The sequence below is a fragment of the Lynx rufus genome, unplaced genomic scaffold (genome assembly GCF_022079265.1).
Source record: "Lynx rufus isolate CCGP_SWC_20201006 ecotype Redwood Valley unplaced genomic scaffold, mLynRuf1.p SCAF_17, whole genome shotgun sequence".
Classification (NCBI taxonomy): domain Eukaryota; kingdom Metazoa; phylum Chordata; class Mammalia; order Carnivora; family Felidae; genus Lynx; species Lynx rufus.
The window spans coordinates 50,070,182-50,084,219 of record NW_025814831.1 but is presented as its reverse complement, the minus strand read 5'-3'; the positions used below and the strand labels follow the sequence as shown (position 1 = coordinate 50,084,219).

Genomic DNA, 14,038 nt, shown 5'->3' with positions numbered 1-14,038 from the left:
TTGAAAGGAGCTTTAGAACTAGATGCTTTAGAACTTTATTCTAGTTTCAAAAATATGTGATTCTGAGTCCCTGTATGCATTTCCTCTTTTGTATGTTCAGCTTTAAAAAGTGTTGCAAGGATCCTTTATGTGAATAACTAAACCTATTTCTAGGAGATGAAGAAAGTATGAACTAAAGTCCTTTTATTCCTGTGCTCCAAAAGTAGAATCCTTTGCTTTGAATTTCTTTCTCATTCTGCAAACAGAGTTCTCTGCCCTGACTTAGAGCATTCTTGAGAATAAAATTGTTTGGTTTGGTCACATGATCAGAAAGACCAGATATGTCTTTCTGAGACACGATGTGAATGACATTAATGTATGTCATTAAAACAGGCATTTCTAATTCCACTGTGCCCCTGTTTCAGATATTTGAGAATTGAGAGGTACCTTACATTTCTTGGTATTTTGAGATGCTTAGCCGAGTAAATTGCTGTTTTATTCAACAGGTGGGTTTTCAGAAAAGACATATGAATGGAGCTCAGAAGAGGAGGAGCCAGTGAAAAAGGCAGGGCCAGTCCAAGTCCTCATCGTCAAAGATGACCATTCCTTTGAGTTAGATGAAACTGCACTTAATCGGATCCTTCTCTCAGAGGCTGTCAGGGACAAGGAGGTTGTTGCTGTGTCTGTTGCTGGAGCATTTAGGAAAGGAAAATCATTCCTGATGGACTTCATGTTGAGATACATGTACAACCAGGTATGTTAAGTGTTCTAAGGGGCACCTGAGTGGCTCAGTCGGGTAAGTGTCCAATTCTTGATTTCAGCTCAGGTCACGATCTCATGGTTCATGGGATCAAGCCCCATGTCGGGCTCTGCACTAACAGTGTGCAACCTGCCTGGGGTTCTCTCTCCCTCTCTCTCTCTCTGCCCTTTCCCCACTATGCACACACTTGCGTGCTGTCTCTCAAAATAAATAAACTAAAACAAAAGAAGTGTTTTAAAATGTTTTCTTGTTTCCGTGCTTTTGTCACTTTGTGTTTTTATTTAGTAGTGTTAAGTATTTCCGCTTCCATTATCATATACCTTAATATGAACTAGTTTGCTAATGCTGTGGTACAACCATTCTGACTTCAGTGCTTTGGGCACCAAACTCCATGGACCACTTTTGTCTGAAGCCACTTTGCAACATTTCCCTTAGGACATAACTTATTTTTTTAATTCTTTTAGAAAGAAACACAGCATAGTGATATGATTATAAACTTTACACTTTAGAGTGTGTAAAGTGTGTCAAATAATTTTTATCATAACTTTTATATTATAATCATATTCCCTCCAGCATTTATGATGACATTTTTCAAGCAGGCAGCAAAGTTAAAAGAATTTTATGGTGAACACCTACGTATCAAACTACCTAGATTTTACTGTTAATATTCTTGCTTCATCACATGTGTCTCCAGATACTCTTCCCTCTTTACATCTGTCACTGCATCTTATTTTTTTATTCATGTCATAGTAAATTGCTGACATTGGTTGCACTTCCTCATAAATATTTCAATATACATCATCATCATATATTTCAGTAGATTTTATCTTTTGTTGTAAAATCAGATACACTTACATGCACAAATTGTAGGTGTACATTTGCTAATTATTATTATTATTTTTTTTTGGAAAATGCATATGCCTGAATGACCCCAAATGCTATCAACTATATCTTGCTGTTACCCCAGAAAGTTCTCTCTTATCTTTTCCCACTCGGTTCTCATCTTACCCATCCCCAGAGACAACCAACAGTGTTATAACATTTGAGACAGCAGTGTGGCACAGAAATGAGACTATAAGGGACCTAGGATAAACCAAAAGCAGAAGGATAAATGAGAAATCAGAGTCAGAAAACCGAAGGTTGGGAATGGAGGACGTACAAGTAGTTTTTTGTACTCTTTACCCATAGCCATTTCTGCTGCAAATATGGATGTTGAGGCAGAATAGACACACTACCCAAAGAAACTTTGTATCATGTATTTATACCGTAACTATTCATTTTGGATTGATCTTTTATAGTTAGGGTATTTTTGATCAATTTTGTAAAGTTAACTTTAATATCTTCTATCTCTAGCTTCAGTTCAAACAAATCAAGAATAGAACTACCAAAATACTTCATGCTTTGAAACCAGACAGAACTCTCTGTTTCTAGCATATCACCGTTAATATGCTACTTAACACAGCTGAGCAAATTAAGTGAACAAAATTAGTATCCATATTAGTTTCCATACTGTGGGATTATACAGTTTTAGGCATATTCATAGTTTTAACTGTGAAATAAACATTAAAATCAAATGCTCAGTAACACTTGTCATGTTGCTTGTATTAAATGGCACTTGCCAGATTAAAGTGTAACCGATCTGTTGTGTTTTTGTTTTTGTTTTTCTGCATCTACTACTAGGTGCCTCTCCTCTTGCTATTCACCCCCTCCTCTTCCAATACCAAAGCATTTGTATGTAATATTATTGTGTATATCCTGACATACTATGTTCTGTCTTATCTTTATTTCTTTGATTCTAGAATGCCCTCCCCAAGTTTGCTCATCTGGAAAAATTCCCAAACATCCTTCAAGTTTTAGCACAAACACCACCTCTCCTATTAAGTCCTACCTGACCAACTGTTAGTTATTTCTTTTCCTATGCTTCTATCTTTGCGTAATGTGCACCTCCATTTTGGCATGCATGTATTGCATCATAATGGTTTCTTGACAGGTCTGTCTTTCTATTAGGCTGTAAGCTTCCTCTGTTCTGGAATGATATCTTCCTATTCCCAGGACCTAGAATAAAATGTAGCACATGGTTGCTCCTCTGTTATAGTGTTTCAGATAACAAAGAAAGTAATTGTATCAGTACAGTAGATGTGAATACATCTCCTTTTGACGGCAGTTGGAGAGAGATACCCGCCAGAACGGATGCAGGGAGGAAAGTATACCACCGTCCACTTCCATATCACAGACTTTCTTAATTTGCAGGAATCAGTCGATTGGGTTGGAGATTACAATGAACCATTGACTGGTTTCTCATGGAGAGGTGGGTCTGAACGAGAGACCACAGGAATCCAAATATGGAGTGAAGTCTTCCTCATCAATAAACCTGATGGCAAGAAGGTAAGATGCAAACTTTGTAAAGAAAATTGAGTTTTCTTTTTTTTTTTTTTTTATATGAAGTTTATTGACAAATTGGTTTCCATACAACACCCAGTGCTCATCCCAAAAGGTGCCCTCCTCAATACCCATCACCCACCCGCCCCTCCCTCCCACCCCCCATCAACCCTCAGTTTGTTCTCAGTTTTTAACAGTCTCTTATGCTTTGGCTCTCTCCCACTCTAACGTCCTTTTTTTTTTTTTTTTTTTTTTTCCTTCCCCTCCCCCATGGGTTCCTGTTAAGTTTCTCAGGATCCACATAAGAGTGAAACCATATGGTATCTGTCTTTCTCTGTATGGCTTATTTCACTTAGCATCACACTCTCCAGTTCCATCCACGTTGCTACAAAAGGCCATATTTCATTTTTTCTCATTGCCACATAGTATTCCATTGTGTATATAAACCACAATTTCTTTATCCATTCATCAGTTGATGGACATTTAGGCTCTTTCCATAATTTGGCTATTGTTGAGAGTGCTGCTATGAACATTGGGGTACAAGTGCCCCTATGCATCAGTACTCCTGTATCCCTTGGATAAATTCCTAGCAGTGCTATTGCTGGGTCATAGGGTAGGTCTATTTTTAATTTTCTGAGGAACCTCCACACTGCTTTCCAGAGCGGCTGCACCAATTTGCATTCCCACCAACAGTGCAAGAGGGTTCCCGTTTCTCCACATCCTCTCCAGCATCTATAGTCTCCTGATTTGTTCATTTTGGCCACTCTGACTGGCGTGAGGTGATACCTGAGTGTGGTTTTGATTTGTATTTCCCTGATAAGGAGCGACGCTGAACATCTTTTCATGTGCCTGTTGGCCATCTGGATGTCTTCTTTAGAGAAGTGTCTATTCATGTTTTCTGCCCATTTCTTCACTGGGTTATTTGTTTTTCGGGTGTGGAGTTTGGTGAGCTCTTTATAGATTTTAGATACTAGCCCTTTGTCCGATATGTCATTTGCAAATATCTTTTCCCATTCCGTTGGTTGCCTTTTAGTTTTGTTGGTTGTTTCCTTTGCTGTGCAGAAGCTTTTTATCTTCATAAGGTCCCAGTAATTCACTTTTGCTTTTAATTCCCTTGCCTTTGGGGATGTGTCGAGTAAGAGATTGCTACGGCTGAGGTCAGAGAGGTCTTTTCCTGCTTTCTCCTCTAAGGTTCTGATGGTTTCCTGTCTCACATTTAGGTCCTTTATCCATTTTGAGTTTATTTTTGTGAATGGTGTGAGAAAGTGGTCTAGTTTCAACCTTCTGCATGTTGCTGTCCAGTTCTCCCAGCACCATTTGTTAAAGAGGCTGTCTTTTTTCCATTGGATGTTCTTTCCTGCTTTGTCAAAGATGAGTTGGCCATATGTTTGTGGGTCTAGTTCTGGGGTTTCTATTCTATTCCATTGGTCTGTGTGTCTGTTTTTGTGCCAATACCATGCTGTCTTGATGATGACAGCTTTGTAGTAGAGGCTGAAGTCTGGGATTGTGATGCCTCCTGCTTTGGTCTTCTTCTTCAAAATTCCTTTGGCTATTCGGGGCCTTTTGTGGTTCCATATGAATTTTAGGATTGCTTGTTCTAGTTTCGAGAAGAATGCTGGTGCAATTTTGATTGGGATTGCATTGAATGTGTAGATAGCTTTGGGTAGTATTGACATTTTGACAATATTTATTTTTCCAATCCATGAGCAGGGAATGTCTTTCCATTTCTTTAAATCTTCTTCAATTGCCTTCATAAGCTTTCTATAGTTTTCAGCATACAGATCCTTTACATCTTTGGTTAGATTTATTCCTAGGTATTTTATGCTTCTTGGTGCAATTGTGAATGGGATCAGTTTCTTTATTTGTCTTTCTGTTGCTTCATTGTTAGTGTATAAGAATGCAACTGATTTCTGTACATTGATTTTGTATCCTGCAACTTTGCTGAATTCATGTATCAGTTCTAGCAGACTTTTGGTGGAGTCTATCGGATTTTCCATGTATAATATCATGTCATCTGCAAAAAGCGAAAGCTTGACTTCATCTTTGCCAATTTTGATGCCTTTGATTTCCTTTTGTTGTCTGATTGCTGATGCTAGAACTTCCAGCACTATGTTAAACAACAGCGGTGAGAGTGGGCATCCCTGTCGTGTTCCTGATCTCAGGGAAAAAGCTCTCAGTTTTTCCCCGTTGAGGATGATGTTAGCTGTGGGCTTTTCATAAATGGCTTTTATGATCTTTAAGTATGTTCCTTCTATCCCGACTTTCTCAAGGGTTTTTATTAAGAAAGGGTGCTGGATTTTGTCAAAGGCCTTTTCTGCATCGATTGACAGGATCATATGGTTCTTCTCTTTTTTTTTGTTAATGTGATGTATCACGTTGATTGATTTGCGAATGTTGAACCAGCCCTGCATCCCAGGAATGAATCCCACTTGATCATGGTGAATAATTCTTTTTATATGCTGTTGAATTCGATTTGCTAGTATCTTATTGAGAATTTTGGCATCCATATTCATCAGGGATATTGGCCTGTAGTTCTCTTTTTTTCCTGGGTCTCTGTCTGGTTTAGGAATCAAAGTAATACTGGCTTCATAGAATGAGTCTGGAAGTTTTCCTTCCCTTTCTATTTCTTGGAATAGCTTGAGAAGGATAGGTATTATCTCTGCTTTAAACGTCTGGTAGAACTCCCCTGGGAAGCCATCTGGTCCTGGACTCTTATTTGTTGGGAGATTTTTGATAACCGATTCAATTTCTTCGCTGGTTATGGGTCTGTTCAAGCTTTCTATTTCCTCCTGATTGAGTTTTGGAAGAGTGTGGGTGTTCAGGAATTTGTCCATTTCTTCCAGGTTGTCCAATTTGTTGGCATATAATTTTTCATAGTATTCCCTGATAATTGTTTGTATCTCTGAGGGATTGGTTGTAATAATTCCATTTTCATTCATGATTTTATCTATTTGGGTCATCTCCCTTTTCTTTTTGAGAAGCCTGGCTAGAGGTTTGTCAATTTTGTTTATTTTTTCAAAAAACCAACTCTTGGTTTCGTTGATCTGCTCTACAGTTTTTTTAGATTCTATATTGTTTATTTCTGCTCTGATCTTTATTATTTCTCTTCTTCTGCTGGGTTTAGGCTGCCTTTGCTGTTCTGCTTCTAGTTCCTTTAGGTGTGCTGTTAGATTTTGTATTTGGGATTTTTCTTGTTTCTTGAGATAGGCCTGGATTGCAATGTATTTTCCTCTCAGGACTGCCTTCGCTGCGTCCCAAAGCGTTTGGATTGTTGTATTTTCATTTTCGTTTGTTTCCATATATTTTTTGATTTCTTCTCTAATTGCCTGGTTGACCCACTCATTCGTTAGTAGGGTGTTCTTTAACCTCCATGCTTTTGGAGGTTTTCCAGACTTTTTCCTGTGGTTGATTTCAAGCTTCATAGCATTGTGGTCTGAAAGTATGCATGGTATAATTTCAATTCTTGTAAACTTATGAAGGGCTGTTTTGTGACCCAGTATATGATCTATCTTGGAGAATGTTCCATGTGCACTCGAGAAGAAAGTATATTCTGTTGCTTTGGGATGCAGAGTTCTAAATATATCTGTCAAGTCCATCTGATCCAGTGTCTCATTCAGGGCCCTTGTTTCTTTATTGACCGTGTGTCTAGATGATCTATCCATTTCTGTAAGTGGGGTGTTAAAGTCCCCAGCAATTACCACATTCTTATCAATAAGGTTGCTTCTGTTTATGAGTAATTGTTTTATATATTTGGGGGCTCCGGTATTCGGCGCATAGACATTTATAATTGTTAGCTCTTCCTGATGGATAGACCCTGTAACTATTATATAATGTCCTTCTTCATCTCTTGTTACAGTCTTTAATTTAAAGTCTAGTTTGTCTGATATAAGTATGGCTACTCCAGCTTTCTTCTGGCTTCCAGTAGCATGATAAATAGTTCTCCATCCCCTCACTCTGAATCTAAAGGTGTCCTCAGGTCTAAAATGAGTCTCTTGTAGACAGCAAATAGATGGATCTTGTTTTTTTATCCATTCTGATACCCTATGTCTTTTGGTTGGCGCATTTAATCCATTTACATTCAGTGTTATTATAGAAAGATACGGGTTTAGAGTCATTGTGATGTCTGTATGTTTTATGCTTGTAGTGATGTCTCTGGTACTTTGTCTCACAGGGTCCCCTTTAGGATCTCTTGTAGGGCTGGTTTAGTGGTGACAAATTCCTTCAGTTTTTGTTTGTTTGGGAAGACCTTTATCTCTCCTTCTATTCTAAATGACAGACTTGCTGGATAAAGGATTCTTGGCTGCATATTTTTGCTGTCTAGCACCCTGAAAATCTCGTGCCAATTCTTTCTGGCCTGCCAAGTTTCAAAAGAGAGATCAGTCACGAGTCTTATAGGTCTCCCTTTATATGTGAGGGCACGTTTACCCCTTGCTGCTTTCAGAATTTTCTCTTTATCCTTGTATTTTGCCAGTTTCACTATGATATGTCGTGCAGAAGATCGATTCAAGTTACGTCTGAAGGGAGTTCTCTGTGCCTCTTGGATTTCAATGCCTTTTTCCTTCCCCAGTTCAGGGAAGTTCTCAGCTATAATTTCTTCAAGTACCCCTTCAGCACCTTTCCCTCTCTCTTCCTCCTCTGGGATACCAATTATGCGTATATTATTTCTTTTTAGTGTATCACTTAGTTCTCTAATTTTCCCCTCATACTCCTGGATTTTTTTATCTCTCTTTTTCTCAGCTTCCTCTTTTTCCATAACTTTATCTTCTAGTTCACCTATTCTCTCCTCTGCCTCTTCCATCCGAGCCGTGGTGGTTTGCATTTTGTTTTCCATTTCCTTTAAAGCGTTTTTCAGCTCCTCGTGACTGTTCCTTAGTCCCCTGATGTCTGTAGCAAGAGATTCTCTGCTGTCCTGTATGCTGTTTTCCAGCCCAGCGATTAATTTTATGACTATTATTCTAAATTCACTTTCTGTTATATTATTTAAATCCTTTTTGATCAGCTCATTAGCTGTTGTTATTTCCTGGAGATTCTTCTGAGGGGAATTCTTCCGCTTGGTCATTTTGGATAGTCCCTGGTGTGGTGAGGGCCTGCAGGGCACTTCCCCTGTGCTGTGGTGTATAACTGGAGTTGGTGGGCGGGGCCGCAGTCCGACCTGATGTCTGCCCCCAGCCCACCGCTGGGGCCACAGTCAGACTGGTGTGTGCCTTCTCTTCCCCTCTCCTAGGGGCGGGATTCACTGTGGGGTGGCGTGGCCCGTCTGGGCTACTTGCACACTGCCAGGCTTGTGATGCTGGGGATCTGGCGTATTAGCTGGGGTGGGAAGGCAAGGTGCACGGCGGCAGGGGGGGCAGGCTTAGCTCGCTTCTCCTTAGGTGATCCACTTCAGGAGGGGCCCTGTGGCAGCCGGAGGGAGTCAGATCGCTGCCGGAGGTTTGGCTCCGCAGAAGCACAGAGTTGGGTGTTCGCGCGGAGCGAGCAAGTTCCCTGGCCGGAGCCGGTTCCCTTTGGGATTTTGGCTGGGGGATGGGCGGGGGAGATGGCGCTGGCTAGCGCCTTTGTTCCCCGCCAAACTGAGCTCTGTCGTCCGGGGGCTCCGCAGCTCACCCTCCCTTTGTCCTCCAGCCTTCCCGCTTTCCGAGCAGAGCTGTTAACTTATGACCCCCCAGACGCTAAGTCGCGCTTGCTGTCGGAACACAGTCCGTCAGGCCCCTCCGCTTTTGCAAGCCGGACTCGGGGGCTCTGCTTGGCCGGCGAGCCGCCCCTCCGCCCCGGCTCCCTCCCGCCAGTCCGTGGAGCGCGCACCGCCTCGCCGCCCTTCCTACCCTCTTCCGTGGGCCTCTCGTCTGCACTTGGGTCCGGTGACTCTGTTCTGCTAATCCTCTGGCGGTTTTCTGGGTTATTTAGGCAGGTGTAGGTGGAATCTAAGTGATCAGCAGGACGCGCGGTGAGCCCAGCGTCCTCCTACGCCGCCATCTTCCCAGAATCCCCCGAAAATTGAGTTTTCAATTGGCAACTGTTACCACTGTTCAGGATCCTTGAAAATGATCTTTTGAAAACTAATTTTGACCATTTGACATGAAGTTCAAAAGGGATTCCTTGTTTCCCTTTCTGTTGATCAAGGTGGTAAAATAATAGGAACGATAGAACAGCAGATCAGCAAGCTAACAGCTGTCTGTTGTTTCAGTGCTGTTTCTGTTAGCTTGGATTACCAGTGAAAATCAATCATTATAGTACTCAGCTAATTAATATTTTCATTTTCTGTGGCATTCATGGCATATGTAAAAAATTACCTGTTAAGTATTCATTGATAATGGGTTGCTATAGTTCTCATAGTGTTAACTTTGTAGTAGCCCTAATTCTACATATGTTCTATAAAATACCTATAATATATTGTCTACTTGCCTGTAGGTTGCAGTGCTATTGATGGATACTCAGGGAACCTTTGATAGCCAGTCAACTCTGAGAGATTCGGCCACGGTATTTGCACTTAGCACAATGATCAGCTCAATACAGGTATGGAATAAAATAAATCCATTTCGATGGCTGTTACTTTAAAAATTGTAAATATGTGTATTCCTACATTCCTACTACCATGCGTGTGGTAGTGAGACCAACAACAGAAATGCTAAATGTGTTATTTGGCTCAATTAGCATCCCAGTTCTTATGATTTCTATGAGTAGAATTGGTTTGGTTATTGTAATCTAATTTCTGATCAGTTTTAAAGCTGCCAATAGCCAGAAAAGTTTGCATTATTTCACTGATAATTTTTTATGTTTAAAGCCTACAATAAACTTAATAATATTGTCTTATAATGTATGCAGATAGATATATTGGAACTACCCATTATAAGTTACATTTACTGAACCAAGATGGGTTTTTTGTTGTTGTTGTTGTTGTTGTTGTTGTTTTCATAGCGTGTAGAAACATTGCTAAGGGTAAAAGCATTTATATGCTTTCCCAGCTGTTAAAAACACTTAATTAACATTTAGGAAAATAAATGTCTTAAAATTTTTTTTATCTTTGTTTCCTTTTTTTCTTTGTCTCTTATTAAGTATTGTTTTTGAGGTTAATGTAAGCTTTACAGATCGTCTTGGAAAGTCTCTGGAGAGTTTTACTATAACCATAGAACACATAGCATGAAAGGTTTTACATTAACTTTTAGATATTTTCTATTTATTAGAAAGAGCAAGAAGTAGTAGTAGCCAAGAAAACAGTTAAAAGAAAGGTAAGATAGTTTAAAAAGGTAGGGGAGGCAGAGTGGTTGGGATGAACAAGTCAAGGCTGAATTACAAGTGAGCAGAGAAAGAGGCTCGTGAGCCAGCAACCAGGGTATCATGTGTGGTTAGGACAGTGAGAGGGTGGATAGAAGGAAGACTGAATATTTTCTACAAAAAGCTTTAAAGTGGAAGCCATGATTATAACCTGTGATTGATTAGCTTTTAAAAATAGACTTCTTAATGAGCCTGTGAAATACGGACTTAATGTCTAATTTCTTCATAATCAGCAGTATAAAACCACTTGTACAAACCAATTAAAACATAATTCTTTATTACCTATATTTCTGTTTTACCTGAAGACATTGAATATTTTCACTGAAAAATCTTAAGTCCTTAGTAATGACCTTTTTATCATCTGAGAAACAATCTCTTATTTAAATAAGTGCACAAAGCATTCTCTTTGTGTCAATACATAAACATAGAAGCTTCCTTCACTGTTTTTTGAAATTACTCCTCAAAAGAAAAAAAAACGATAGAATGTCATCTTAGTACTGTGGTCTGTTCATGAAGTGGTTATGTATATGTATAGGGATATGAGCCTGATACTCAGAACCTAACTTCAATGTGATAGAACTTTCCAGAGACTTAACTAAATTAATCAATTGTGAGAAAGTCAACATAATTTTTCAAGACAAAATTTCATGTGTGGCTTACTCAGATCTAGATTGTTATTATTTTGCTGTGCTTGTAAGAATGATTTTTTATTGACTAATCGTTAAATCAGTTTCATAAATAATTTTAATATTCTGTTTCCAGAGCAGGTGGCTGTTGTATTTCTGGAACAATTTTATGATTGTACATGGTTTATTGTTTCTCAAGCTTTCTTTACTCCTCTCTCAAGGTCTTATAAATACCATTACGTGAGAATACATGTAGGGGCACCTGGGTGGCTCAGTTGGTTAAGCGTCCGACTTTGGCTCAGGTCATGATTTCTCTGCTCATGAGTTCGAGCCCTGCATCAGGCTCTGTGCTGACAGTGTGGGTCCTGCTTGGGATTCTCTCTCTCTCTCTCTCTCTCTCTCTCTCTCTCTCTCTCTCTCCCTCCGCTCTCTTCCCCTCCCCAACTTGTGCTTGCTCACTCTCGAAATAAATACACTTTAAAAAAAGAGTACATATGAGAAAGTTTGCTTTTGTGAAAATTGATATTTATAAAAATAATGACATAGTAAGTACTTTGAAGGATGCCAATTATTGTTTCATTTTGACTTTATTTCTTAATCAAGGTATATAACTTATCCCAGAATGTCCAGGAGGATGATCTTCAGCACCTCCAGGTAACAATATGTATACTCTTTTTTATATATATCTGGTAATGTTTTGAAGATGTGTGGATTTTGTTAGGCCTTCTCCTATCTAAAACTAAACAATTCAGAAAGATTTAGAAACATAATCAAATGGAGATTGTCTTATTCCCAGGTTTCTTGTTTTAGCCCTCCATGGTTATGTTCTCTCTCTCTCATTCAGTTTTTAAAGTTCTTTGTTACTCTAAGGCTACTTGCTACTGGCTCCGTATATTTGAAAATACATGGCAAATTAGAGTAGAGAAAGAGCCTTTGGTTTAAAAATGACCCCAGAAGTGAAGCTGATCCAGTTATAAAATAAATAACTCACAGAGATAAAGAGTACACCACAGAGAACGCCGTCATTAATACCGTAATGACATCGTCTGGTGACAGATGGTGACTGCACTTGCCGTGGTGAATGTAGCATAGTGTATACAACTATCAAATTGCTATGCTGTGCACCTGAGACTAATATTATATTGTATGTCAACTATACTTTAATACTACATTTTAAAACCCTTTCTATGTGCTGCCCTCAAGGGTATTGTTACAGCACAAATGCAGAGAACAATAGTGAAAGTGAAGTTGAAGTCTTATGGTCAGAGATTTAATAATTGCTAGTATGATACCAGTTGCGTGCCAGATTTTTTTTTCCCTGTGGACCACTTTATACTTAAGAACTATGAGGAGCTACCTGATAATTCATAAAACTCTGTTTTAGATCTGAAAGAGACTTCGGTGACTCCTAATTTACCCTTCATATTTTACAGATGAGGTAAATTTGGCTGAAAATAGTAAATGACTTGCCTAAACTCATGTGGCTAATTAGTGGTAGAGTGGGCATAGAGATCTGGGCATCTTCTGGGCTCAGGGCTTCTTCCACGCTCCAAGTAGCGTTTAAATTTCAGATAAGTAAAAGATTAGATATTTCCTGAAGATAGTTTACATCTCTGTAACACTTTCTGCTCTTTTTCAATTCATGTTATTTTGGTTACACAGCAAAACCTATGTACCTTAAATATATAATATATCTTGGCAATAAGAGCCATGTACAGCTTTAGCAGACAACATAGAATGATAGAGCAGGGTAACCTGTGATGCTGGACATAACATTTGGAGTTCACACCCGACATTATTCCCAAATATATTTCTAGTATCTCACACTGAGCATTTGTGACAAATAGGCAGTATGCTGAATGACTGTTCGATGTTTCTTGTAATCAGTACAATTTACTTCTTCAGGCACGTGTCATAACTAGCCAATTATTTTCCAAGTTAATGGCATGGCACTGTTCAATACCAGCTTAGGGATTTCTTAAAGAAGGGCTGATTTTGGACTTTGATATTGAGTAAGTAATGTTTTTCTGAGACCATTTAAAACTTTTCCTGTAAATGGCAACACCTCAGCCTCCTCAAAAAAGATTGTGAATTCAAATTATGTTAGTAGATGATTCCAGTGAGAGTGCCTAATCCCTGGAGCAGCTGCAGTATTCCGCAGTATTCCAGACTTTTCATTTAAATACTCTAATCAGATGCCTAGTAATTACTCTGGGCTTCCCCGATCCCCCTGCAGGAGAGATGGGGGTTGCTGTGGGAGCTATCCGAGAAGGGCAAGGGGTGGGAATCCTCTGTATCACTTGCACCCCAGCTCTGAGAAGCTGTTGTGCCTTATAAGTCTTGTAGATGAAGTGGCATTTCCTGTGTACAGACGGGGAAACCCATTCCACTGATGACACACTCATTGGAGGCCTAACCACAGTCACCCCCTAGGGTCTTTGTTCTCTGACATCTTCCTTACGTTTTTGACCAACACAAAAAACTGAGAGGGTGCCTCTCAATTGGGAGCAATTAAAAACAGAAGAAGGCAGTGTATTTGGTTGTATTTTTAAGCCAGATGCCTCTATGCCTTTGTAATAATTCAGTCCATTGTGCCATTAAATTTCCTCAGGCGACAACTTTCGTTAAATATATCCAACATAGTTTATGGCTCTCTGGTCTAATCTGTGGAAGTTCTGCTTTGAAAGGTTTTTTAACATGTTTCTTTCTCCCCCATCTTCCCTACAAAAAAACTGCCCTACATTCTTGATATAAAGTTGTTGGCTTTGAAGTAGAAACTTTATTTTTAACATATACTTTATGTCCTTAATTTTTAAATATCCAATTACTATCGTTCTGCTTTAATACTTAGTTCCTTAAAATGTTTATTGTAACCTTAATAATATAGTATTATGTTATAGTGAGGGGGGAAAAATGAATGGAAGAAAGCACAGAAGTAAAACTTTGCAGATACTGAAGTTTGTGTGTGTGTGTGTGTGTGTGTGTGTGCGTGCGCGTGCGTGTGTGTGTGTGTGTAATTTCC

The 14,038-nt window shown here is 39.3% G+C and overlaps 1 protein-coding gene across 1 annotated transcript in view; it reads left to right on the top strand.

Moving 5' to 3' along the window:
• ATL1 (atlastin GTPase 1) overlaps positions 1-14,038 on the top strand; it is a 90,946-nt gene that overhangs the window by 47,100 nt on the left and 29,808 nt on the right. The window contains exons 3-6 of the mRNA XM_047079690.1: positions 486-733; positions 2,990-3,124; positions 9,527-9,631; positions 11,620-11,670. Of these exons, the coding sequence (XP_046935646.1) occupies positions 486-733; positions 2,990-3,124; positions 9,527-9,631; positions 11,620-11,670 (539 nt within the window). The remainder of the gene's footprint in view (positions 1-485; positions 734-2,989; positions 3,125-9,526; positions 9,632-11,619; positions 11,671-14,038) is intronic.